The sequence below is a fragment of the Saccopteryx leptura genome, chromosome 2 (assembly GCF_036850995.1).
Source record: "Saccopteryx leptura isolate mSacLep1 chromosome 2, mSacLep1_pri_phased_curated, whole genome shotgun sequence".
NCBI classification, from domain to species: domain Eukaryota; kingdom Metazoa; phylum Chordata; class Mammalia; order Chiroptera; family Emballonuridae; genus Saccopteryx; species Saccopteryx leptura.
This window is the reverse complement of record NC_089504.1, coordinates 347,478,205-347,504,447: the sequence shown is the minus strand read 5'-3', so window position 1 is coordinate 347,504,447 and position 26,243 is coordinate 347,478,205. Positions and strand designations below refer to the sequence as shown.

The following is a 26,243-nucleotide window of genomic DNA, read 5'->3' as shown; positions in this document are numbered from 1 at the left end:
CTGGGGAGGTGATGAAAGCATACAGGTCTCTCAGTCTCAGCCTAAAGGCAAGGAGCTAACACCTCGATTCAGTGAATGGCAAATGGATAAGAGAGAGGAATTTTACACATCGCCAGAGTCCCAGGGGGCCTGCACAGGCTTCTGGACATGGTGTGTGGCACCTTTGGGTGGACGGATTTCCGGCCAGACCCTCTTGCCCCCAGGCCTGGGGATGACAGAGAAGCCCCTGGCGACAGCCAGGCCTGAAGAGACAGGGATGGACCATCAGCAGTGAAGATGGACACAGCTCCCCACTCTGACCCTCTGCCGCACAAGGTCCCAGGGGCAGGGAGCCCAGCCCCGGGGGGACTGTGCTGGGACTCTTTGCACTCCCGCTGGATGAGGATTAAGAGAAGGGAAGTTACAGAGAAAATGAGGCAATCTTTTTGCCACGTCTGAGTGTTCAGACTGAGTCTATTCCTTCTACAGGGATGATAAGACCTCACAGGTACTGTGAGGATTGCTAGTAAGATTCACTGAGTTGTCATCTGAAATATCTGGCCCTGGTCTGGACATCCATTTCCCCCCTCCCCACGCCCTCCCCACAGTGAATTTCATCACGTAGCCCTGACATGGACCAGCTCAGCGGTGAGAGCCGGGGCCTGGACTACACTCGTTCTAAACTAGGTTCTGCTTCACCAGCAAGTGACCCCAGCTCTCTGAGCTCAGGTGCCTCATCTGGGAAAGGACAGGGCAACTCTTAGTCCCTGAGATAATCCCTGTCGGAAACGGTGATACTCCAGCCCCTCCCCACGACTTCTCCCCCCCCCCCCCCCCACTGACCGTTACCTTCTGTGGTGAGGCTGTCCGAGAAGAGGGAGGGGGAGGTGGTGCTGAGGTCCCCATGAGCAGGGCTGAAGGAGGGGTCGGGGGAAGACGAGTAGTGGTCCTCGTCCTGGAAGTCCTCACAGGTCTTGCCCTCTGCCTGTAAGAGAGACCCAGGGCCGCCCTGGACAAAGGCCTCGCCAGTGGGGATGCCACACAACTGAGGGTGCTGGGGGCACTTCCACCCCTCAGCGGCCGGCAGACCTAGGGTTCCGGCTCACGGCCCAAGCGTGGCGATCCAGCCGAGGCTGTGCCCCGAGTGCCTTGACGCCTTCCACGTTATCCTGAAAACATCTTCTCCTTTAGGGCAATTTATCTGCCTAGTGCTCTGAATCCTTCCTGAGGAAGGAGCTGAGAGGCCAATTTTAAATAAATAGATCAAATCTGTACATTCACCAACGGCCAGCCTCAGAAGTGGCTCTAGGACAAGATTTTTTTTAAGGCCAGAAAAAAAAATAGCTCACTTAGTTTTTACTAATAAAACAGACAGTGATGAGTGCCCGGCAGGGGATCTGGGAGGTTTTTGTTTAAATGCTGGGCCTGGCACCTTCACCATCTCACCAACTGTGAGATGCAGGCCAAGTCACTCAACCTCTCTGAGCCTCAGTTTCCTACTCTGGTTAGTGGGGGCACTGGCCCCCAGCTCCTGGGGACATGTTAGGATTAAGTCGGAGCAAGTGCCGAACAACGTGCTTGCAATACAAGGAGAGATGGAGAGAGAGGGGGAGGGAGGGGAAAAGGACACAGGGATGACCCACGTGTTAGTATAAGTTGTGACAATAGGACGTTCCCCACCCAGGATCGAAGTGTGGAACATTCTGGAAAACTCCAGTAGTGAGCAGGAACCTGTATGGGATTCTAAAATGGGGGGGGGGGGGGCCTAGAACAACGCTCCTCACTCCCAGAACGACTGCCATCCTCAAAACCTGAAGGCTGGAGCCACAGTCGCTCCACGAATGTCACGAGGGGCACAGCCTCTCAGAGGATCAGAGTCCCAGGTGGAGGGGACAATGTCACCTAAAACCAAAGACACCTCAAGAGGAGCCACCAGGCAAGGGACCTGCCGACAGCCCCACTGTTCCCCACAACCGGGCTCTCTTAACCCTCTCACCTCCTGGGCACAGCCGTAGGCCAGCCACTCCTGGCGGTAGCGGTCAAAGCCACTGGAGCATCTGCAGGAGGAACCAAAGGTCAGAGGCACGTGTGGGGGAAGACTGATAGAGAAGCCCTTCCCTCCGTTTCCCCCATGTAGCAACAGCTCTCCCATGATAGCCAGGAGGGAGCTAGCGTCCTAGGGCTCGGGCAGTCACCTCCCCAAAACCGCTGGGCGGGTGCCCTCAGCACCAGGCGGCTGTGGAATCAGGAGTCAGGCCCTCCTGCCTCCTCCATTCCTTTTGCTGAAGGAGGATAAGGTGTTTGTGAAATCCCACCTTCTTTCTGACCCAGCTCCTGAGGATCAAAGCTTCACCTGTCTGGATGTGTGTGTAGGGGGCTAGACATGACCTCTAACGACCTCTCAGGCCCCCTTGGCTCGGGGCTGCCATGAAATTGCTAAAATATCTGGGGAATTCACACACGTGTTCTCATCTGGGGAAATCCTGTTTATTCACCGAGATCCCTCTTTTTAAAATTTTTATTTATTGATTTTAAAAAGAGAGGAAGGGGGAGAGAGAGAGAGAGACAGAAAAATCGATCTGCTCCTGTCTGTGCCCAGACTGGGGATTGAACTGGCAATCTCTGTGTATCCGGATGATGCTCTCACCAACCAAAATACCCAGCCAGGGCACTGAGACCCCTTTTTTTGTGGAAGGGCCTGAACTTGGCAAAGAGAGGCTGGGTGAAGGTGGACATCGGCAGGTTTCGCCAACACCCCCCCACAGAAATGAAGGTCCTGCCACAGGCTGGGAGAGATTAAAAACTGTCTGACCAGGGCTCCCCGAAAAGACATGGTGCAGCTCAGCGGGGCCCTGCCAAGCACTTCCCTAGGGAAGGGGCGGAGGCCTGAGGATGAACCAGAGAATGTTCTCCATGGCATCAGGCTCAAGTTTCCGATCTTTACTCTTTGGTGCCAGGGGAATCCATCAAGCCCTACTCAAGCGCAGGGACATCTGCATAGGAAAAATAATATCACATGCCACCAGTACTGAGAAAGGGTTTGTGACTAGTCAACTTTCTGCACCAGCAACCGCCTGCCTATCCGCCCGCGACCTGGTGAGGCCGAGGGCCGGGGCTTTCCCGGCACCGGCAGCCTGTCCTTCGGAAGATGTCTCCGTGCTGCTCCTGCAGCAGTGGCTGGACTGGGCCGTCCATACTCCTCTCTCTCAGGTCCTCTGTGACCGTTACTGTGGGGCGTGGAGGGTTAGAGCCACTACTGGGGGATGGGAACGATAGTTTCTTTTAGGCCACAATGATCCTTTCAAGGACTGAGCCTGTGATCTAGGTCTAAGAGCATCACATGCTAAGCCCTGAACTAAACAACCCAGATTCAGGGAAGAAGGGCATGAGAAATGGTCATTTATTGAGTGCCTCCCGAGTGCCAGGTACTGCCCCAGCCACATGCTGCTCCTGCACCATCTCAGGGGACCCACACAATGGATTGTGCCTCTCATTTCCTGAGCCACATCCTGAAGTTAAGGTCACTCTTGGCCTCCAGAATAGGCCACTGGGATGCAATGTGGGATGACCAGAAAACACCTGCCTGGTACATGAAATTATCGACATCAGATCCCGCCCCAGGACAGGGCGGGGAAGCCCTGGGAGGCTGTGGAGGGCAAAGTGGGTGGAGGGCAGAGGGTTAGCCAAGAGCCCACGTGGTGAGTGCGAGCAGCTGTTGGGAGAGGCCAGTAGCTGGCCCCAGTGCACTCTGATATTTTAGGGACGTGGAGTCAGCTCTTAGTTGGAGCTGAGGCTACAGAGAGCTGGCAAGAAGGGGACCACACTGGGGCGAGTCCAGGCCCATGGACATCTGAGGACTGGAGGTTTCCAGAGCCACATCAGCCTTGCATACTCTGCTGCTTTTCCATCCCGTAGCTGACATGACCACAGCAAGGCCCGAGGTCCTGCCCTCCCCCAAACTGACCAGCCTTCATTAGACCGTCCCGGTCTCTGGGGTGGGGTGTATGCATTGAATGGGCCTGGGCCAATGCGAAGCTTGGCTTTCCTCTGACCCATTTTGCAGTTCTCATGGCTCAGCTGTTGTTGGATGCTGAGTCATGCGGTGGCAGCCAGCCTCAGGGTTCCAGGGCTCATCTGAGGTCATCTGGATTATGTCCCCATGTTGAGATGGTGGCTCTCAGATTTGAAAGTGCACAAGATGGACCACAATTTACGGCTCCATTCCTAAAAGAACCAACCTGGGGTCTACCCTATGTGTTCTCCCTGAGGCTTTGTGCCTTTTCAATGTGAAGGACCCTGAACACTTCGCAAAAACGCTGTTTGGTATCTGAGGACCTAAAATAACAGCGTCTTCCTCGCTCATGTTTCTCTGAACCACAGAGCTCCAGAATTTCATAGGGACAACAAACTGAGCTTGGGAGGAACACCCAGGAGGCCTGATGAGGGCCCCTCCGTCCTCCCAGCCGGGAGCTGGGCCCTGTGTGCCAGGCAGGCTGCCTGCAGAGACGATGGCTTCCATTTCTCCACCAGGATATTGGACAGGAGCAAAGGAAACACTGACAGATGCACGATGCATGACAGCTGCATGAAACCCGGGGCCTCTAATTTGCAGTTTTCAAGATTGCCTTAAAAGCTCTTGGAGTTCATAGGGCACCCCAATCCCATGAGAGACCTAGTCCCCAAAGAAATTAAGTGCTTTCTCCCTTCTGCCATTTACTTTATCACAGACAGGCTCAGTCTGCTCTGTGAGGAAATGATTTCAGAACAAGGTGTGGTAGAGGAGCAGGATGTAAGAGCTTTATCCCTGGACCTGTAGCTTATCCAGAATTTTCTCTGCTGCTAAAACCAAGCAAACACAGCTTAGTTTGATCCAACTTTCCACAGATGCCTGACATTTCCACGCCCCTGGTTTTCAGGAAACTCTGTCGCAGCCTGAGAAGGATCTTGCGGAGGTGCTTGGGGGTCATAGGGCTCTCCCCGAACGGCAGTGGGTGTTTGGGGCATCCCCTGTCTCTGCGCCAGCAAATCCCGCGCTTGTATGCAGATGAGGCACCGTGTTGAAACCCAGGCTCCTGAGCTTCTCTCCCAGAAATCCCGAGGCAGGGACCTGGGCACGTCCCAGGAGTCTGTGAGCCTTAGCTGATCCGGGACCTCTGGTGAAGCCCCGCCCCACAGGATGAACCCACCCTTTCCAGGTGTGAAGAGGGCGCAGCAGCTGCAGGAATCCCTAGGAGACTAATGTTGTCAATAGGGGCCTTGCCACACAGTCACCTTGATCGGTCCCAGGCTGCAGGGAGAAGCTCAGTTCTGTGACCTTCCTGTCCTAAGGTTCAGAGTGGACTGGCCAGAGATACCTTCATCTTGGCAATGAGGCCTGAGGCAAGGAGCGGGCAGTGCTCTCTCTGCCCCTCCGCCACCGTCTGCCTGCGGGAACCAGAGGGTCAGTCTGGGCACAAACCTCTGCAGGACGTGGCACCAGCTGCAGTTGAAGGTCAGGTCCGAGGACACGCAGGCGTCGCAGCTCCGATGCTGCAGGCAGGCTGCAAGAGAGAAGGCAGTGTACCTCAGCACCAGGCCCTCCACGGGCCTCCAAAAGGTGCAACTTTCCCAACTGCCGAGTCCTTGCTGAACTGTGTAGTCTCTGATGGCCCAGAGGTCACGAACGCCACCCTCACTGGGGTCCAGCCCTGTTTATGCCATCTCTCCCTTCCTGTTTCCTTCTCTCTCTTCCTTCTTTCTGTGTCCTGGGGGGTCAGGCCCTGAGCTAGCACTGGGGATTCAGCAGTAGGACCTGGTCCCTTGCAATCACATGGGGAGACAAACTAAGCAGATACTCAAACAAAGATAAACACATAACTATTATTTGGATGAGGTTTATGAAGGAGAATTACGGGGTGTTAGGAGCATGTGCAAAGGGATCTCACCTAGTCTGGGAAGATACTCTGCACTATTTCCTACAATGACAGGGTTGAAAGGGATTCTTTTTTTTCTTTTGTATTTTTCTGAAGCTGGAAACCAGGAAGCAGTCAGACAGACTCCTGCATGCGCCCGACCGGGATCCACCCGGCACGCCCACCAGGGGGCGATGCTCTGCCCATCCAGGGCGTTGCTCTGTTGCAACCAGAGCCACTCTAGTGCCTGGGACAGAGGCCATGGAGCCATCCCCAGGGCCCAGGCCATCTTTGCTCCAATGGAGCCTTGGCTGCGGGAGGGGAAGAGAGAGACAGAGAGGAAGGAGAGGGGGAGGGCTGGAGAAGCAGATGGGTGCTTCTCCTGTGTGCCCTGGCTGGTGAAAGGGATTCTTAAAAATTGAAATGTATTTGGCAAACACTGAGTAAGTTTCAGGTGGACAACATATTGATTTGATACATTTATATTGTGATATGATTGTCATTGTAGCTAACACCCTTATTGTGTCATGTAAGTATCATTTCTTCATCGGGTAGGAACAATTAAGATCTATCTCTCAGCAAGTTTATTGTTTATATTACAGTTTTGTGTCTATAATCACTGAAAACAATTTTTTAATATATTCTGGTTGGACCCCCATCCAGAGCTGGCTGGGAGCACTCATTCCCCACCCGCTCCTGGCCTCTCTCTACCTCCTCACACACCCCCTCCCAGGGAGGTCTGCCCAGTTTTTTGTTTGTTTGTTTTGTGACAGAGACTGGGTCAGAAAGAGGGACAGATAGGGACAGACAGACAGGAAGGGAGAGAGATGAGAAACATCAATTCTTTGTTGTGGCTCCTTAGTTGTTCATTGATTGCTTTCTCATATGTGCCTTGACTGGGGGGCAACAGCAAATCGAGTAATCCCTTGATTGAGCCAGCGACCTTGGGCTCAAGCTGGTGAGCCTTGCTCAAACTGGATGAGCCCGCACTCAAGCTGATGACCTCGGGGTCTCAAACCTGGGTCCTCCGCATCCCAGTCCGACGCTCTATCCACTGAGCCACTGCCTGGTCAGGCTGCGTGCCCAGTTTGTGAGGGTAAACCAGACATATGTAATTCCATCCCTTCTTCATCCCTTCTTCGACCTCTCCTCTTGGGAGGGGCTGCCCCAGGGGGTGTGCTAGCAACTCAGCTCATCCAGGCCTAAATCTTACTTGGGAAGTTACTTAACCTCTTGGTGACTTAATACCTCATTTATCTATCCTAATGCTATCTGCTTTGCAGAGCTGCTGTGAGGATGGCAGGACATGATACCTAGAGAGGGTTTAGAACAGTGCTTGCCACGTGGTGAGCCCAGTGAACGCCACTTGTAGTTATTGACTGTGGTCTTATTCATTCTTCTCAATATCCTTATCAGGTGTTCATCCACTCATCCATCCATCCATTCATTGTTTCAATAAATATTTACTGAGCACTTGACATGGGCCTGGCACTGCCCCAGGTGCTGGAGATACAGGTGTGAACAGAAAAAGACACAGGTGCTGCCTGCATGGAGCCTGCAGTCTAGTGGAGGAGACGGTTAACACAGCCAGGCAAATAAATCTACACTAGGCTTTCTGGTGGTGAGGAGGGCTGTCAAAAAATAGGGCAGGGGCCCTGGCCGGTTGGCTCAGTGGTAGAGCATTGGCCTGGCGTGCAGAAGTCCCGGGTTCAATTCCCCGCCAGGGCACACAGGAGAAGCGCCCATCTGCTTCTCCACCCCTCCCCCTCTCCTTCCTCTCTGTCTCTATCTTCCCCTCTCGCAGCCAAGGCTCCATTGGAGCAAAAGTTGGCCCGGGCGCTGAGGATGGCTTCATGGCCTCTTCCTCAGGCGCTAGAATGACTCTGGTTGCGACAGAGCAACGCCCCAGATGGGCAGAGCAGCTCCCCCTGGTGGGCATGCTGGGTGGATCCCAGTCGGGCGCATGCAGGAGTCTGTCTGACTGCCTCCCTGTTTCCAACTTCAGAAAAATACAAAAAAAAAAAAAATAGGACAGAACAGGGAGCTGAAATGACCGTGGAGGATGTGTTCTATTCAGGGAGGAGACAGAGAAGGGAGGAAGCGAGCAACTCCCCTGGGGGAGAAATCCAGGCAGAAGGGCCCCTGTGCAGATGCAGACCCAGGAGCAGCACGTCCCAGGCATGTTCCCAACAGCAACCAGAGCACTGACAGGCTGGGCAGGTTGCTGGAGGGTGCGTGGACCCCTTCTGGCACCGGCTGGGCAGAGGAGCAGAGAGGGCCAAGGAAGTGAAAGCTGTGGGGGGCTGAATTTTAAGAGTTTTCACTTGCAATTGAATGCCACCCACTTAAGTGAACCAGAATGACCTCTGAAGTGGCAAGCAGCTGCCACAAATCCCATGCATTTTATTACAAGGAGTGACAGGCCCTCACCCAGAAAAGCTGCAGTAGAAGGACTCATCTGATGAGCAGCTGAACAGAACACATCGACAGCAGCAAGAGATGACAACTAATTACAGTAAAAAGACCACTCATTCTATAACATCACACACACATTTCTTTACTATGTGAGCTTTTTTTTTCTTCTTCTATTTTTCCTAAGTTGGAAGCAGGGAGGCAGTCAGACAGACTCCCGCATGCACCCGACCGGGATCCACCAGGCACGCCCACCAGGGGGCGATGCTCTGCCCATCTGGGGCCTTGCTCCATTGTGGCCAGAGCCATTCTAGCACCTGAGGTGAAGGCCATGGAGCACGCGGGCCAACTTTGCTCCAATGGAGCCTTGGCTGTGGGAGGGGAAGAGAGAGACAGAGAGGAAGGAGAGGGGGAAGGGTGGAGAAGTAGATGGGCGCTTCTCCTGTGTGCCTGACCAGGAATCGAACCCAGGACTTCCACACACAGGGCCGATGCTCTACTACCCAGCTAACTGGCCAGGGCCCTTCACTGTGTGAGCTTTAATGGGACTCTACCACAATCCATTAAGTAGGGGACTAATTTTTACTCCATGGACCCCCAACAAGATGGAAGCTGGGAACAAGTCCTTGATGAGTAGGAGAGTATTCATGGGCACAAAGTAGTCACATTTAGATGCTTTGTAGGAGGAACTGCTGTAGGGGGCACCACATCCTTTTGTCTGCCAGACCAGGAAGGGTGGATGGAAAGCAGGAAATAAGCAGGAATTGGCCTGAGAATGAGAGCTCTGGCTGTTTTGTTCCCTTATGTATCCAGAGGGCCCAGAACAGTGCCCAGCATGTGGGAGGCAGTTAGCATGTTTACCGAATCATTCTATAGATGCTTTTTTAACCTCATTGTACAGAAGAGGGACCTGAGGCTTGGAGAGTGTCACCAAGCTAAGAGTGGTAGGTCTGAGTGTGAGCCAAGGTCTGTATGAGCAGAGGGCCTGAACACTTATCTTCTGTGGGACCCCTCTGCCCCAGCACCCACCCTCACCCCACACTCCCTTTTCATGAGCCTCTTTTAGAAGAGGGGCCAGCCACGGAGTGCAATGGCTTGGCGATGGCTCATCAACAGCCTGGAAGGATCTTGAATAAGTCCTCCCCCAGCCAAAGGTAAAGGAGGGAGCCTGGGCGTGGTGGGGGTGGGGATGCAGAGTTTTCTGGACAAAGCTCATTGGCCTCCCAGGGGCTCCAATCACAGCCTTGGTAGCACTATCCCCTCCCCCACCAGCTGCACCCACATGGGAATCCATGGCTGGGTCACTCCCAGTGACTCTGGAGGTCCCTAAGTGACTCTGTAGTTAAGCTGAAAACAAATGCGGGGAGCCTCATGGGGTGTTCATAAAACCCACTGACCTTTCTTTCTCATCTGCATTTCAGATGTCCTGAATGCTATTAAACGCTCACCAAATCCGCTGGAAGGGTGGGAAGTGGCTTACATGTACAAACAGTGTCCCAGAAACTCAGTCCCAGGACAGTCCACTTCTTCTGCCCGGGCAGTTAGCCCTGTCCTCGGATGTCCTTGCTCCTACATGTTTTATTCAAGTCCTAGGATCAGGATGAGAGGTTTGCTCTCACCGGTTCTTGGGGCCCCCCTGGTTCTCGGGCCCCAGGCCTCTCCTGCCTAGAGAGAGGGAGGCTGGGGTGGGGGTGTGGATGGGGCTGCGACCTGCAAGGCGTCCTCGCCCTGTGACCCCATGGTGTCTACGGCCTTCCTCTTTTCCAGCAGAGGATACCTGGCCGGAATTGAAGAGGGGACAAGAGAGACAGAGAGGAAGGAGAGGGGGAGGGGTGGAGAAGCAGATGGGCGCTTCTCCTGTGTGCCCTGGCATGGGAATTGGCACCCAGACTGAGACACATGGCCCAGCACTCAAGAATTCTCATTTTCCTGTTCTTTCTCCAGTCCCTGCTCCCAGAACCTCCAGGGAAGGGGAAAAGGTGGCGGGGGGGTGAGGGCAAGAAACACCCACAGGGCAGGGAAAAGGCCATGGCTTGAGCAGCTGGGATGCACTGGGATACGTTAAAACGAAGTCAAAACCCTCTTTAAAAAATACGAGGATGGCCCTGGCCGGTTGGCTCAGTGGTAGAGCGTCGGCCTGGCGTGCAGGGGTCCCGGGTTCGATTCCCGGCCAGGGCACACAGGAGAAGTGCCCATCTGCTTCTCCACCCCTCCCCTTCTCCTTCCTCTCTGTCTCTCTCTTCCCCTCCCGCAGCCAAGGCTCCATTGGAGCAAAGATGGCCCGGGCGCTGGGGATGGCTCCTTGGCCTCTGCTCCAGGTGCTAGAGTGGCTCTGGTCGCGACAGAGCGACGCCCCAGAGGGGCAGAGCATCGCCCCCTGGTGGGCAGAGCGTTGCCCCCTGGTGGGTGTGCCGGGTGGATCCCGGTCGGGCGCATGCGGGAGTCTGTCTGACTGTCTCTCCCCGTTTCTAGCTTCAGAAAAATACAAAAATAAAAAAATACGAGGATAGGAGTGTGGTCCTCCTTTCTCTCAGCTCTCCAGCCACTCTGACCAGATCTTGATCCTGCGGGGTCGACAGCAGCAACAGGGCCTTGACCTTGGAGTGCCTTCAACATAGGTGAGTGGGGTACAGAGTGGGGGGCGGGTCAGGGGCCCATGGTTCCTGGAGAGCTGCTGGCCCAATCCTTCTGTGGCCTCTGCTTGTGGACTCCAACACCACCCCTCCTCTAAGGAAAATACAGTGATAAACTATGAATCAATTCAGTTCCTGGATTTCTTTTCTGGGGCTCAGTCTGAGTTCCCAGAGGCCCCTCTTTCCTGGTTTCAATTATGTGTTATTAACAAGAGCTGTCATCTGTCGGGCACAAACCACACCCCAGGCCTGGGAAGCGCCAGTTAGTGTCAGAGCCGCTATTTGTGTCCTCAGCTCTTCCTACCTTGGCCCTAACCCTGACCAAAGTTCTGGCAGGGTGTTAGGCCCATGTGACAAACGAGAAGTGGCGGCTCAGAGATGTTAGGCGGCCATACCTACACAGGGTCAGTGGTGGGCATGGGAATTGGCACGCAGTCTGTTTGACTCGGAAGCTCTTTCTAGGACATTCCTGTCCTGGACTGCCTTCCCCGTCGGTGGGAACCACCCCTACTTACTTGGCAATGGGGTGAACTCCACGGCCGACGTACTGGTGACCTTGCGGGGGTCCAGCTCCACACGGTGGTACTCAAAGATGGCCCTCCGCCGGGATTCTGAAACAGAGGCAGGGCCTGCCATCAGGGACCCTGCCCGCAGAGGGCCTGGGGGCTGTGCCGGGGCCTGATGCTGCGCACGGGACTGCAGCGAGGGGAACTGAGGGCAAGTTAACCCCCCAGCCTGGGATAATGATGCTGATGCCATGGGGAGACAGGACAGGAGGTGACCTTGAGAGGGCTTTGTGTCACAAGCATGTTTTACTCCTCAGTGCAGAGGCCTGGCTGTCCCTGGGGCCAAAACATAGGAGGTCCCACGCTCCTGCACGCCTCCATGACTTCACAGCTGCTGTTCCCTTGGCCCATGATGTATTCCCACCCCCTCTCTCCCTGCCAAAGTCACCCTTCTACATCTAACTCAAGGGCCACTCCCCCCGGGAAGCCCCCCTTGGCCACCTGCTCCCCTTCCCCACTCAGGCCAGGTGCCCTCCCCCCACCGTGCTTACCACCTTGTGTGGTCGTTAGGTTTTATTTGGAGGGACGGAGGCATTAGTCTGTGACTATCTGGTCCTGAGTCTGACACATAGTGAGCACTCTACACAGGCCTGTGGATGGTCAGGCTGACCTTGGAGAACTTCTTCCTTCCTGGATGGAGCCAGCGTGAGACTCAGGGCCTGGAGCCAGCCTTGTGACCTGCCTCAGTCCCTGAAGAAACTTCCTACGGGACCTCAGAATCAGGAAACCCAAGTTCTAATTTCAGTTCTGTTCCTGACTTGTTGGGTAAACTTAGGGCCTCAGTTTCTTATCTGTGAATTGGAAAGACAAAAATACCTGCGACCACACACTTTGCAGGAAGAAACTGGAATTGTAGATGAAAAGACTTTTCCTAAAATGGCAATCAGAGATGCTCTGATAATTTCCCACCAAAGCCCCAATCTCACCCAAGAACCATGGGTTGGTTTTCTTTGGCTCTGAAAAGTGGGCAGTCAGCCACTGAGCTTCCCTCTGAGGGGAAAGGGCCACTTAGCATTTGGTCGGCCTAGTGCCCTTCTTCTTCTGGTCTGCTTCTTCAATTCCTTTTGGCGGAACTGCCCCCAGCCCCTTCCTACACGTGGTCTGCAGGAGCTGCCATCTTCTTCCTGACCTTGCCTCCCTGGCCACATAGTGATCTATCCAGAGCTGAGCGTCTGATGGAATCTGGGCCAATCAGAGAACTTCCCTGGAACTTTTCAACTGTAACCAAGAGGCCCTTTGCTCTCTAGTAATGAAGTTAAGATGCAAGCTTGGAATTTGTGAATGGCCACAGCTCCAAGCTCATGGGGTTAAGCCAGAGGGTGAAATCATTCTGTGAAGAGAAAGCAGGAAGTGCTGGTGGCATTCCAGGTTCCGGAGTCCCAGGTCCTGCTCTGGTCCCTGTCTTACCATTGTTAGCTCTCCTTTGGCCCGTGGGCTATTTCAGTATCCCCAGTGTACTCTTTTTTCCACAGAAGCTAGTTTGAGTTGGGTTTTTGTCACTAGAAGCCTAGCGTAGGTGAGGATAAAATTTTCTCATTCGGCTGAAGGTGGCTTGGAGGAAGTTTCCCAAGGTAGCAACAGAACTCAGTTGGGGCATCCGTGAAAGAGAGGGCGTCCTGTGCTGGGTGGCCCACCCCCTGCTCCCCCTCCTGTATGAAGAATCTAAAGAATATTTCATCTGCTGCTTAAAAGAATATGTCATTTATGTTTCTTCCATTTATTTTCCTCAATCTTGGAACTGTTCCCTTCTACTTAACCCAGGATTCAAGCCCAGGTGGTCTGGCGCCAGAGCGAGCTCTCTCCTCCCCCGGCCCCTTGGCCCACTGCAGAGCAACCGTGGGCATGTCAGCCCCTGCAACACTCAGGGCCGCATCCTGAAACACGTTCCATGCAATGAAAAGGAAACTGCTCTTTCTCTGATGCCAGCCAAGCTGCCCGGGAACTCAGTAGGAGTCTGCAGCCCCGCCTCAGAGGCCCGTGCCTGAAGCACTGGCACTCACGTGTCTCTAGGAGGTCTGTCTGTTACTCGTGCAACAGGGTCTGCTCTGAGCCTAGTGGGAAGGAGGAAGAAGGTGTGGAGACCGACAAGAACACGGAGGAAGAGAAATCTTGCATCAGGAGAGGGACCACATGAGGAGGGGAAGTTTAGGCTCTGTCCTTACCGTCTGTGTGACCAAGGGACTAAGCTCAGTGTGCCTCATCCAGAAACAGAACCGGTGGGTCTATACTTATGGAGTTGTTCTGAGAATTCAAGTAGGCAACTCAAGCCGAGTACCCAGACCAGGGGAGCTAATTAAAGTAGGCGAGTTTTTCTTTCTTCTCAACACCTGCTCCTTTTGTGTGTTTGGTTTTCTTGTGGCCGAGACACTAGGACATTTTCGGCCTTTCCCAACCCCTCAAACTCTACCCTGGCCAAAGAACATGAGGAAAAAGAATGGCATGTTTCTTTGCCTCCTGCCCCCCCCCCCCCACACACACACAGTATATTTCTTGTCAGTGATTCCCGAGTGGAGGGTCCAGGTCAGGAAGGTGTTTGTTGATTTTTGTGGCCAAATGGCTGACTTCAAGTTACCAATCTGAAGTCACTCAGCACAGAGTTGGGAAGAGACATGGTCAGCCTGCTCTTGTACAAGTGTCTCCATTGTTTACAGTTGCGCTTTTAAAGAGTCAAAGGGAAACATTTACAATTTTAAGAAAATCGTTAAGCCCATGTCCCAAAGATTTAGTAATTGTGTGTTTATTTTCTTCCAAACAACCCAAAGTCTAAGAAGAGGCCCAGTAGGCAAGCCTTGAGTGTATCAGACAGTAACTGCCAGATGTTCCCAGGGTTCCCAGGGTCCTAGGAAGGAGACAACCCACAATCAAAAGCTGAGTGGGCCCTGGTCGGTTAGCTCAGTCAGTTAAGAGCATCATCCTGAAATGACAAGGTTGGGGGTTTGATTCCTAGACAGGGCATATGCGGGAAGCAATCAAAGAATGCATGACTGAGTGGAACAGCAAATGAATGCTTCCTTTCCCCTCCCCTCTCTCTCCTTCCTCTCTCTGCCTCTTAAAATCAATAAAAATTAAGCCCTGGGCAGATGCTCATTTGGTTGGGTGTCACTCTGGAGCACAAAGGTTGCAGGTTCGATTCCCCAGTCAGAGCACATACAGGAGCAACTCAATGTTCCTGTCTCTTTCTTTACCTGACTCTCTCAAAAACAAAAAAACAGGCCTGACTGATGGTGGCACAGTGGATAGAACGTCAAGGTCCCAGGTTCAAAACCCCAAGGTTGCCAGTTGGAGCACAGGCTTCCTGGCTTGAGTGTGAGATCATCAACATGGTCCCAAGGTCACTGGCTTGAAGCCCAAGGTCGCTGGCTTGAGCAAGGGGTCACTGGCTCGGCTTAAGCCCACACCCTCCTTGTCAAGGCACGTATGAGAAGCAATCAATGAACAACTAAAGTGATGCAACTATGAGTTGATGCTTCTCATCTCTCTCCCTTCATGTCTCTCTCTCTCAAAAACAAAAACAAAAAAGCTGAGCCATGTTCACAAAGCCCTGTGTTGGCAAGTGCACACCCACACCCACACCGATTACACACGACCAATATTTTGGATACAAGAAAATCTCCTTGCTAAGCAGGAGTGGGGACTGAGATTGGGGTGAGGAAGGGCACCTTGCTGTAATTCATTTGCCCAGAGGGGCACCAGTTTCAATTTGCACCAAGGCCCTTCCTGTGTGACACCTGCTGTGAGTAGGTGGCCTGGGCTCTATGTGAGCCTGGAGGGTGCAGGAAATGGAGGTGGAGGATGAGGACGTTCCAGACAGCCTTTCACAGCTCCATCCCTCCCACTGCCCCCAGGAGCCACCTCTCCCTCTAAAAAAGCACCCCTTTTAGCACTGAAACGTAATAGAAAAAATAACTATGAAACCCCAGGTCTGCCATTGTGCCTGAGGCCATGAGGTCTAGAGTCTATGTAAACTATTATGCCTGTATCTGTCCAATCCCCCAGGGCTCAACATGCCCTTCTTGAAGACTTCCTCCACCTTTAGAAGCAGTCAGTGGCCCCTCTTCTGAACTCCACTGCTCCCTGTGCAATGTCCAGTGGCCACCTGTTACACGATTTCATAAGTCTTTTCTCTTTTTCTTTTTTTACAGAGACAGAGAGAGAGTCAGAGAGAGGGATAGATGGGGATAGACAGACAGGAATGAAGAGAGATGAGAAGCATCAATCATCAGTTTTTCGTTGTGACACCTTAGTTGTTCATTGATTGCTTTCTCATATGTGTCTTGACCGTGGGGCTGCAGCAGAGTGAGTGACCCCTTGCTCGAGCCAGCGACCTTGGGTCCAAGCTGGTGAGCTTTGCTCAAACCAGATGAGCCTGCGCTCAAGTTGGCGACCTTAGGGTCTTGAACCTGTGTCCTCCGCATCCCAGTCCGACGCTCTATCCACTGCGCCACCGCCTGGTCAGGCTCCATCAATATTTTCTTTGTTGGTTACCTGCCCCACCAGGCTGCAAGCTCCCCAAGGACAGAGCCTGTGAGTGATTTCTCACTGTCCCCCAACCCCAAGCAAAAGGCCCTGCACATAACAAGGCCCCACGGAATGACTGTGATGAAAGAAGAGGTTATCAATAGTCATGCAGACCTCAGCAGCATGACTTCAGCCCACAGCCCAAAGGAAGAATGCCCTTCCTCCCAGCCCACCACAGATTATGGCCTTTCTTAAGAGGGCCACCCCAGTGGGCCAGAGGCAACAGACAAGTTAGAGTTCTAAATAGAAGAGTTGGTTTGCAGGACTTCTCTGCCTGCAAGGACGTTGGGGACAGACACCCTTGGTCAGAAGGAAAGTGAAACAAGAGGGACAAAGGGAGTCAGGGTTGGGGCACAAATGGAGATACAGACTTGCCAAGGGGGTCGATTTCAGGGACAGAGTCACACAGGTAGCATCCCGGGAAAGTGGGGCTCCCAGCAGGATCCAGAGATGAGTGTCCCCTTCAGCCAGCTTGGAGTGGAATTGGGGGTATGCCCTCAAGTGAGGAGCGGCCAGAAGTGGTCAGATGTCCTCCAAAACCCACCGTCGCCCTACCAGCAGGGCAGGGGCGCCAGTGTGTTAGGAAGGAGGAGGCGGTGGGTATTCAGAGTCATAACTCTGATTTAAAATATATGTTTGTTTCAACAGCCAACTTCTACTTATTTGAGTGTATGGCTTTGGAGATATTTTTATTTCTTTAAAAACAGAACCCTTAATATCCCCGCCTGAGTTATTTGCTTTTGGATTATCTTGCCAACATCTGGGGCTCACCCAAGGACAATGACGTCCGTCTGAATGACCAACAGATCCCTTCCGGCGGGAGAAGGAGGCCGCCCTAAAGCCACATACTTGGCAGTTTGAGACGTTCTCTGCTTCATCTCTGCTTCCACTCACCAAAGATTCAGAAATACTAAGGTCCAGACACGAAGAGTCCTGCCACCCAATTAAGAAATGTTTAGGGTGCAGAAGAGAGATTTACATGTCCCGTTTTGTTTCAGTTCAGACACCCATGGGAAAGAGCTGGGTCACTCAGACAAATCAGACTGCTCGGTCTCGCTACAAACTTCCCTCCAAATCGGGTGGTTGGGATATAAAAAAATATCAGATGGTGGTTTGGGAAAGAGCATCCATTCCCTCATTCCTGGATTCCTTTGCTCTTTGGTTATTCCTTCAATGATTATGAATCGAGCCCCAGCAAGGAGCCCCGAGGTAAACACAGTGAGGGCCCTGCACTCGGGGAGGAGTCCTTGGCCCTGAAGCGAAGTAGGAAAGAGGCAGAGAGAGAGAGAGGAGAGGAAGCAAAAAATGGTCGGTCAGACTCAGGGAGCAGAACAGAGAAAAACAGAAGAGAAACGTGGAAAGGGAGGAGAAAGGGCCCCAGGATGATACACAGCTCCAGTGGAGAGCACTGCACAGGATTCTTCCTTCATCCAGGGAGGCCGAGACCAAATGGGCCAGATCCGGTGATGACATGTCCCCGTGCACCACGCCCTCACTTGGCTGGTCCCGCGCCCTCATCTGTGGCTGGTTCCGGAGCCTCCCACCCAGCAGCCCGGCGCAGAGGTACAGCACAGGGCTCTGACACATTTCTGGACTCACATCTGCCTTTGAAAGGAAAGGAAAGTTCTGGTAAAGAAGAAGGCCCAAGCGTTAGGGCCATCTGAGGCCATCCGGGGCCAGCCAAGGGGCAGTCCGTAATTTGGAGCCTTTCATAATGAAATCCTCATTAATTGATTCCACTAAGTCAGAATCTGTCAGTTTTGACGCTGGCTACACTAAAGTTGATTTTACACTGTCCATAAAACAAGTAGAGGGAATTATATTGATTTCTGGGGGCCACTTCAGCCAAATAGTCTATAAGCTGCTGTGGGGTTGGTGCGTCTCCGTGGAAGGATGCTGCCAACGTCCATGCCGCCTTTCTCTGCATTAAAGCTCATTCTGCGGACTCCCTGCTCCAAAGCCTGTGCAGCAGTTTCTATAAGGAAGTAATGGCAAGAAAAACTCTCCCTCCTGCAATCCCAGGAGTGAGCATGTATAGCAGGGGTCCCCAAACTTTTTACACAGGAGGCCAGTTCACCGCCCCTCAGACCGTTGGAGGGCCGGACTATAAAAAAAACTATGAACAAATCCCTATACACACTGCACATATCTTATTTTAAAGTAAAAAAACAAAACGGGAACAAATACAATATTTAAAATAACAAACAAGTAAATTTAAATCAACAAACTGACCAGTATTTCAATGGGAACTATGCTCCTCTCACTGACCACCTTTGAAAGAGGTGCCCCTTCCAGAAGTGCGGTGGGGACCAGATAAATGGCCTCAGGGGGCCGTATGTGGCCCATGGGCCGGGCCGTAATTTGGGGACCCCTGATGTATAGAATGCCCTCCACCCTCAGGCAGGGGTGAGAGGAAAGGGGAGGCTGGAAAACATCCCTGGGCAAGGTTCAGTCATGGGGGGGGGGGGTTGACTAGTAGGGAACCAGACTTCACTCCTCCCAATGCCCCAGGCAGGGTGGAGCCAAGCTTAGGTACAAGGACAGTGATGCCACCCATTCTGTAGGACTAGGCGGGCTTGGACAATGGGACTGTCCATGGTGATAAGGGGTCTGCAGACCACAGCTCTCTCCCTGAACTTCTGTCTTGTTTCCAGCCCTGGTTGTTTGGGATTTACTGTTATTTGCAGCTCAACCTAATCCAAACTAATTCCCTCCTTCCTGGGTTGAATGTCAGAGCCAGAGGAACCTGACCACTTAACCACATAAAAGCCATCATTCCCCAAACCAGAAACCATGGCTCATTTTAAAACCCAAGGAAAGCCCGGGAGACTGTCCCAGAAAAATGCACGCATGTGAATATGTTCCACCCATACCTCAATATTCTTCCTGAAGTCTGGCCCTGGATCCCCGAGCTAAAAACCTTGACAGAGACAATGCAATTACCAAAGCACTCACCCCCAAACGCAAGCGATGTCAGGCCCCGCTCTCACTTGGTCAGCAGAGAACAGAGGACAGGGTCTCCGCCGTGCCCATCTGCTCCAGTGGCACTCGCTCTTGAGCTGTTACTCATTGTTAGAGCGCCTGCCTACCACAGGCACTGTGCCAAGAGCTGGGGCTACAGTGAATCCCTGGGGAGCTCACAGCTAATTGGGGAGAAGGCAGATGAGCAGGGCTGTGTGATGGGCTTTATATTAAAGATATCAATAGAGTTGGGGGCGAGGAGGAAAGCATGAATTCTGCTGCATGGAGTAGATGACATGGGAGCTTTGCCAATGGATGAGAGGGGACTAGTTTTTACATGGAACCGTGTCACAGGATGTTAGATTGCCCTTGGCATGTTTGGGGAGCACAGGGCATACACACCAGTGGTGCCCAGACAGAGTGGTGGGTGACAGTTTGGAGATGAGCCTATAAGGTCAGGTTGTGCACAGCTGCATAGGGGCTTGAATGCCACTCGAAGGGTTTTGACTCGACACTGCAGGCAACGAGGAGTCAGAGAATGACAGGATCAGATCTGTCTGGCAGTGACAAGAAAGAATGGGGGACAGAAGGAAGGGAGACTGGAGTCTGGGAGCCCCTGGGTGGTGACTGGGGGTCAGGTGCAGGTTTCACCTGGCTGGTGGACACAATCCCTCAGCAAACAGCACCTGGAGTCACCAAAGGCAGCAGTTCTCACGACAGAGCCTTGCGGCTCCTCCCAGTCTCTGGGAACAGGCGCAGCCGGCCTCCTGTTTTCTCAGGTGCACTGAGCTTCCTCCCCCACCCGGCCCTTCTCCCTGCCGCCCCTACATCTCCCGGCTTGCTCTAAAACAGCCTTTCATTCCAGAACCACAGAGGAACCTCAGATGCAGACAGTCCCAAGGGATCTGACTTCCTCTGATTCACCCCCATTCAACAGCTGGATACAACACATATTTCCTGAGACTCTGCCGTGCACGAGCCCTGTGAGAGGGACGCAGAAGAAACAGACCAGACCCTGCCCCGGAGGCTCAGTGATGCAGGGGGAGGTGGGAGTAGTGTGCATCACTGCCCTTCCTGCAGAACAGCCTGGGGTGCGTGCGCACGGGCTGTGGGTGCTCGGGAAGCCGACCAGAAAAGGACCCACCCCTCTGGGTGGAATGGAATTGGGTCAGGCTTAGAAAATCTCAACACTGGTCCCTGGGGTTAAAAAACCCCAGAAGATGCAGTTTCCAGTTCTCCCTTTCACAGTTGTGTGACCACAAGGAAGTCACTCCACCCTGAACCTCTGAGTCCTCATTTAGAAAGGGGCAAACGTACAGTAGTTCGGAGGATGATCCAATAAGATCCTGTAAGTCTCAGTGCCTGGGGTGGGGATTATAATCAGTATGGGGGCAGCCTCTAAAACAGCCCCCGAGGCCCCCGCCTCTTGGTATTCACACTCTGTAATCCTGTCCTGAGTGTAGGCTGCAATTAGTAACTTGCTTGCACCCAGTGGAATAGGGCAAACACTGATAGAATGGCACTTCTAAGATGAGGTTACAAAAGGACTGGTTTCCATCTTTCTCACCCTCCACTGCCGACTTCCCTGCCTACTCTGATGGAAGCCAGCTGCCAGGCTGGGAGCCGTCCTATGGGGAGGCCCACAAGGCAGACACTGAATTCTGCCAACAACGTTGTGAAAGCACTTAGAAATGTAACTCTTCCCCAACAATTGCTGAGATGACTGTAATCCTGACAAATACCTTGAGAGCAGCCTGTCCAGACCCTGAACAAGAGGCCCCCCTAAGTCATGTTTCGCTTCCTGAAACTCTGAGAGTATGTGTTCGTTGTTTTCAGCAACTAAGTTTTAGGGTGATTTGTCATGCAGCAGTAGCTAACGAATACAGTCAGGTTGATACTGAGACTGTTGAACCACCGGCTCAGTCCCGGCGCTAACCAGTGGCGCGGAGGCTGATGTCGGTGAGGGAGCAGGGTCCTGTGGGTCCTTGCTGAGCTGCTTGCCAGAGCACTGGGAGTTCAAGAAGGGAGTCTGGGGAGAAACAGGTGAAGCGGTGGCAATTTATCTTATGGAAATACTCACACAGAGGCATAAAAGTACCTACTTGCAAGAATACTCACTGCAGCATTATTTGTTGTAGCAGAAGACTGGAAACAACTGAAAAGTCTATATCCAGGGGGCTGGTTAAGTGAAGGACACCCATGCCATGGGCTACCATGCAACCATTAAAAAGCATGAGACGGCCCTGGCCGGTTGGCTCAGTGGTAGAGCGTCGGCCTGGCGTGCGGAAGTCCCGGGTTTGATTCCCAGCCAGGGCACACAGGAGAAGCGCCCATCTGCTTCTCCACCCCTCCCCCTCTCCTTCCTCTCTGTCTCTCTCTTCCCCTCCCGCAGCCAGCCGAGGCTCCATTGGAGCAAAGTTTGCCCGGGCGCTGGGGATGGCTCCTTGGCCTCTGCCCCAGGCGCTAGAGTGGCTCTGGTTGCGACAGAGTGACATCCAGGATGGCAGAGCATCGCCCCCTGGTGGGCGTGCCGGGTGGATCCCGGTCAGGCGCATGCAGGAGTCTGTCTAACTGCCTCCCCGTTTCCAGCTTCAGAAAAATAATAAAAAAATAAAATTAAAAAAAAAAAAAAGCATGAGACATGTGCTGATATGGAATGATGGGCAGGGTACACTTTGTTCAGGAGCACAGTGGCAGTATGTAACCATCGCCTGTTTTCGATATATGCACATACACCTATCTGAAGGCGTGTAGCTCTAGAAATAACCTAGTAGCTCCAGTTGCTTAAGAAAGAGAAATGGGTGGGACCCGGGAAGGGGTCAGGGATGGGAGAGAAACCTAATTTTTCTTCTTCCTGGCTCCCTTGTGATATTCCTTCTGTCACCTGGGATGGGAGGCTGTGTTCTGGGAGGACTCATAAGCCTTAATTCGGTGTCTGGAGAATTTCTAAATCAGCAGTGGCGCTGAGTGGAATGGCCCCGGCTCCCCTGCCCGTCAACAACTAGAGCAGTGCCTCCCACTGGAGACTTTATTGGAAAAACGGTTTCTCTGCTTTAACGAAGAAATGTTGGCTCTCGCTATGTCCCCTTTCTTCCCTCAGTTCCCACTCAGCTCCCCACTGTCCATCCACTCCTCACCACCACGGCCACCCTCCACCAGCCCGGGTCAGTCTGAGCTGAGTCCAACCCAGTGCAGGTCTCTGCTGGATCCGTGGGGACTCACCTGGTACGTCCGGGGATGTGTTGAGAGTCATGAAGGCATCTGATAGGCCGGCTTTGACAGGGTGCTGGGAGGAGCTGATTTCCAGGACGGACATAGGGATCTGCAGCAGGGGAGAGGAGGCACCATCTACCCCCAACACTCCTGGGCCAGTCTAGACTTCCCCTCTGAGCTCCACACCCATCTGCCTGCTTGGCACCGCCTCGTGGAGGATGTGAAGACATCTCACATTGAGGTGCCCATTCAAATTTCAAGTCTTTCCCACACCACCTGCAAGCACATTCTGCGCTCTATCTTGGTGATATGACAGGCTCTCGTGGCACCAGACATCCCTACTTAGAAGCACTTGTGACAGTCCTACATTTGTCTCTGCAATCATCGTCTATTGTTTCAACAAGACTTGAACTCTAGCCTGACCTGTGGTGGCACAGTGGATAAAGCGTCGACCTGGAACACTGAGGTTGTCAGTTTAAAACCCCGGGCTAGCCAGGTCAAGGCACATCGGAGAAGCAACTACTACTATGTGTTAATGTTTCCTGCTCCCCCTGCCCCTATCTTTCTCTTTCTCATCCCTCTAAAATCCATAAATAAATAAACAAATAAAATTTTTTAAAAGGCCTTAAACTCGACAAGGGCAAGGCCCACAACCCTCTTATTAACTGTTGTATCCCCAGTGCTAAGCCCTATGCCAGGCACATTTCAGGTTCTGAACAAATATTTGCTAAATTAAAAAATAAATAAATAAATAAGAGGCTTCACAAGACCCAGCCATCCCTGCAGGTGGGCTCACCCACCTCTTTGTAGCCGAAGACAATGCGGCCGTCACGGTGCAGAGCTGCCTGGAAGGTGAAGCTGCCCCTGTCCTCCCGACCTTGGAGGTAGACGTGGTCCCACTGAACAACAAAGACTGTCCCTGTGGGGAAGAGCAGAGACCTGGCTGGACGGAGAGGTGGTTCAGGGAGCAGAGCTGGGCAGAAACAGTGGCCAAAGCGGACTGGCCACAGGTCGGGTCCTTCGGGAACAATGGCGGCCATTTGCGAATTTGATTGAAGCAGGAGCTGGGCAACCCCAACCATCAGCCTGGCTCCCAAGCTGGAGAGGAGCCGGAGAGCCTGCCTCAGCCCCGGAGGGCGTGCTTTAGCCTCTCTTACCCCGAGCATGCCCCTTCCTTCTTTACCTATGCTGACACTGGACGTGAAAAGGAGGAGAAATAGGAGAAATGCCTGTCCCCCTGGGACGGGAGGGTGGGTATTCAAGGGGCAGTGTGGCGAGAGTAAGAAACAATAAAGGTCCCTAGTATTTATTTTACTTCTACTCATAGCCAAACACTTTCATCCCAGTCTCTCGTCAGATCCTGCGAGGAAGCAGTTGTCTTGCTGCCCTCTTACAGATGAGGAAACAGTACAGAAAGGAGGGGTGGCTGCCGTGTTGTGTGACCGCGGCAAGTCCCTTGCCCTCTCTGGGCCTTGCATTCCTCTAAAGGGGCTGGGCCAGTGGAGCCCTGGTGCTAGCTGACTTAAACTCTGAGATCGGGTCTCACCATTGTCAAAGTAAGCAACTGTGGAATTGTCGGAGTAGCCAGGGTTGAAGTTGGCCATCAGAGGGGCCACATACTGAGTAGCTGTGAGCATCCGATGGGTCACGTCACCAGTGAAGATGAAGCCTGGAGTGGGGAGAAGTGCAGCGGAGTCACCAGAGGAGACCAGAAGGGTTGTTTCCTTATGTTTCTCCCCCAAGGGCAGGAAGGAGCAGTGCAGACATAGCTAGAAGCAAGCCTTGAACCTCTGTCCTCCATGTCCAACTGGTTGGCTCAGGGTCAGGCATGTATGGAGCAAAAGGTTCCCAGACCAGAGAAGGTTCTCCCTGCCCCTCCAGGTGGGTACAAATTCCCACACCTCCCTTTCCCTGGGAGTGTACACAGGAATCAGAGATGGGCTCCTGGTGTCAACAGGAAGCCTGGTCCTGGGAACCAAGCTCTGAGCACAGTCTCCTTTTCTCTCTCAGTCACAGATCAGAAACACAGGGACCACAGGGGCTGCCCACACCGGCCTGAGCTGGCCCAGAGGGACACACACACATGAGCAAGTCAGCTGATGGGAGAGAGGTATTCAGACACAATCACTGACCTCCCTCCCGAGAGTGGGCTCCCAAGAGAACCAAACATGGGTCTCGCCCCCGTCCATTTATACAACCCTCTCTCCAGTGAACCTCCCCAGGTAGGTCCCCCAAGTTCTGGCTGAGAGCTCCAAATCTTCCCCAGCCCTACTAACATGGCCTTACCTCCGGTTGCTATGGTGATCTGCCGCAGAGGATGCCCGTAGAAAGGGAAATCAAAAGACAAGACCACCCTCTGCAGGGGATGAGAGAGAGTCAGCATGGGCTAAGCTGCAGGCCCGGGGGCTGGGCATCTACACTGCTCCATGCTTATCTGGACAGGGTGGGTGGCGGGCATGTCCAGGGCAGGCTGACGGGACCACAGGTGGGTACCCCAACTCTGGCCAAGCCCCCCAAGACCCCCTGGAAGACATCTCCCAGATCACAGACTTTAGGCCACTGACCAGGTGGGGTGGGTTGGCGCCCAGCCTCCCAACCAGGGCAGCACTGCTGGGACTGGGGCACTCACCGAGGCCTGCCGGTGGGTGTTGGACAGGATCCTGTGGACCTTCACATGGCTCCGGTTGGCCTCGGCCACATCCACCCACAGCTCCCGGCTGCGGGGCTCGCTTGGGCCATACAGACGGGATACGTAGTAGCTGTGGTTGTCCTCCTGCCACCACCCGAGACAGAGCCCACAGGAAGCATGAGGTGTCAGGCACGCCAGGAATCACCCTCTGCACCTCCCCCTCCCAGACTTCTGGATACGAGAAATCATGGCCCTCTCAGGGACCTGGGTTAGGCTGTTTAGGCCCTGGAGTCCCTGGGCCAGCCCTTGGCCCTGAACGGCTCAGTACCTGGCCCCTAGCCAGGCCCGTGCAGCTCTGGCCCCAGGCCAGTCCCCACCTGCTGCACCCATGCTCAGCCCTGCCATTCCCAGAGAGGCCAGGAGGCTTTCCCTGCTGTCCCTGGGTCCCCGTGAAGCACATCAAGGCAGAGCTCAGCTTGAGGCATCCAAGAGAAATAGACAAGGCAGCCCCCAAAGGAGCCCTGTCTTCAGGGAGATCCCAGACTGAGGGGGAGAGAGCCCCTGCTCTGGGGGACACCCTGTTTCAGGGAGAAGAACAAACTGGATCTTAGAAGCGGCCAGTCTAAAGATGGAGGCAAACCCTTGATCTTGGGGAGTTGCTGGTCTGCTGCAGGAGGTCGGACTTCTGCAAACAGCAAACAGACCCAGACACTCCAGCAGAGAGACGATCCAGGGCCCACACTACAGTCACTGGAGGGTTGAGAATGGGGAGAGAGAAGCAGCAAGATTTCTTCAAGCTGTAGTTCTAACCTGTACTGTGTGCTCAATGGGGACAAAATAAAGAACAAGCCAGAACACAGCGGCAGCAGGCTGGGTGTCGATTTCGTAATGCCTCTCCTGCACAGGAGCTTTTAGCACCAGGGTTGGAAAGAGGCCAGGAAATGGTCGGCAGAAAGGGTGGAAGAGCCAGGAGAAGAGGCGATGTCACAGCATTCAGCCCATGGGGGGTGCAGGAGCAGCCATAGGAGAAACGGAGGCAGAGCGGGCAGGTTTCCTTGGCAGCTGCCACAGAGATGGGGCTGCTGACCCGTGGGAAGCCCTGGACATCGCGGGTCATCCATCAGACTCTCTAGTGGCAGTGGCTGCAGACACAGCGGAGCAGACCCTGTTCTCTCTGCCAGCCCGCCAGCTGCCCAGCCAGCCCCCGCTCTGGGCCCGGCTTGAGCAGGGACAGGATGCCTGCTCGCCCCACCGCCAGGAGGAGGACTCTGCTCTTCTGACAAGTGACACACTCTAGGAATCTGGGGTCGGGGCAGAGCTGGGGAAGACGAACAGAAGAAATATGCAGACAGGGGGTAGATTTCGCGCCATTGCCTGGTTTCACATCCATAAAATAAATCTAAAACATGTGTGAGGCCACATAATTCGGCTCACAAGCCAT

General features: G+C 53.5%; 1 protein-coding gene across 1 annotated transcript in view; it reads right to left on the bottom strand.

Moving 5' to 3' along the window:
• PLXDC1 (plexin domain containing 1) overlaps nucleotides 1-26,243 on the bottom strand; it is a 69,801-nt gene that overhangs the window by 9,893 nt on the left and 33,665 nt on the right. The window contains exons 3-11 of the mRNA XM_066366390.1: nucleotides 24,803-24,946; nucleotides 24,460-24,529; nucleotides 23,720-23,842; nucleotides 22,974-23,092; nucleotides 22,183-22,282; nucleotides 11,431-11,526; nucleotides 5,438-5,519; nucleotides 1,976-2,036; nucleotides 829-964 (exon numbers count right to left, since the gene is read on the bottom strand). Of these exons, the coding sequence (XP_066222487.1) occupies nucleotides 829-964; nucleotides 1,976-2,036; nucleotides 5,438-5,519; nucleotides 11,431-11,526; nucleotides 22,183-22,282; nucleotides 22,974-23,092; nucleotides 23,720-23,842; nucleotides 24,460-24,529; nucleotides 24,803-24,946 (931 nt within the window). The remainder of the gene's footprint in view (nucleotides 1-828; nucleotides 965-1,975; nucleotides 2,037-5,437; nucleotides 5,520-11,430; nucleotides 11,527-22,182; nucleotides 22,283-22,973; nucleotides 23,093-23,719; nucleotides 23,843-24,459; nucleotides 24,530-24,802; nucleotides 24,947-26,243) is intronic.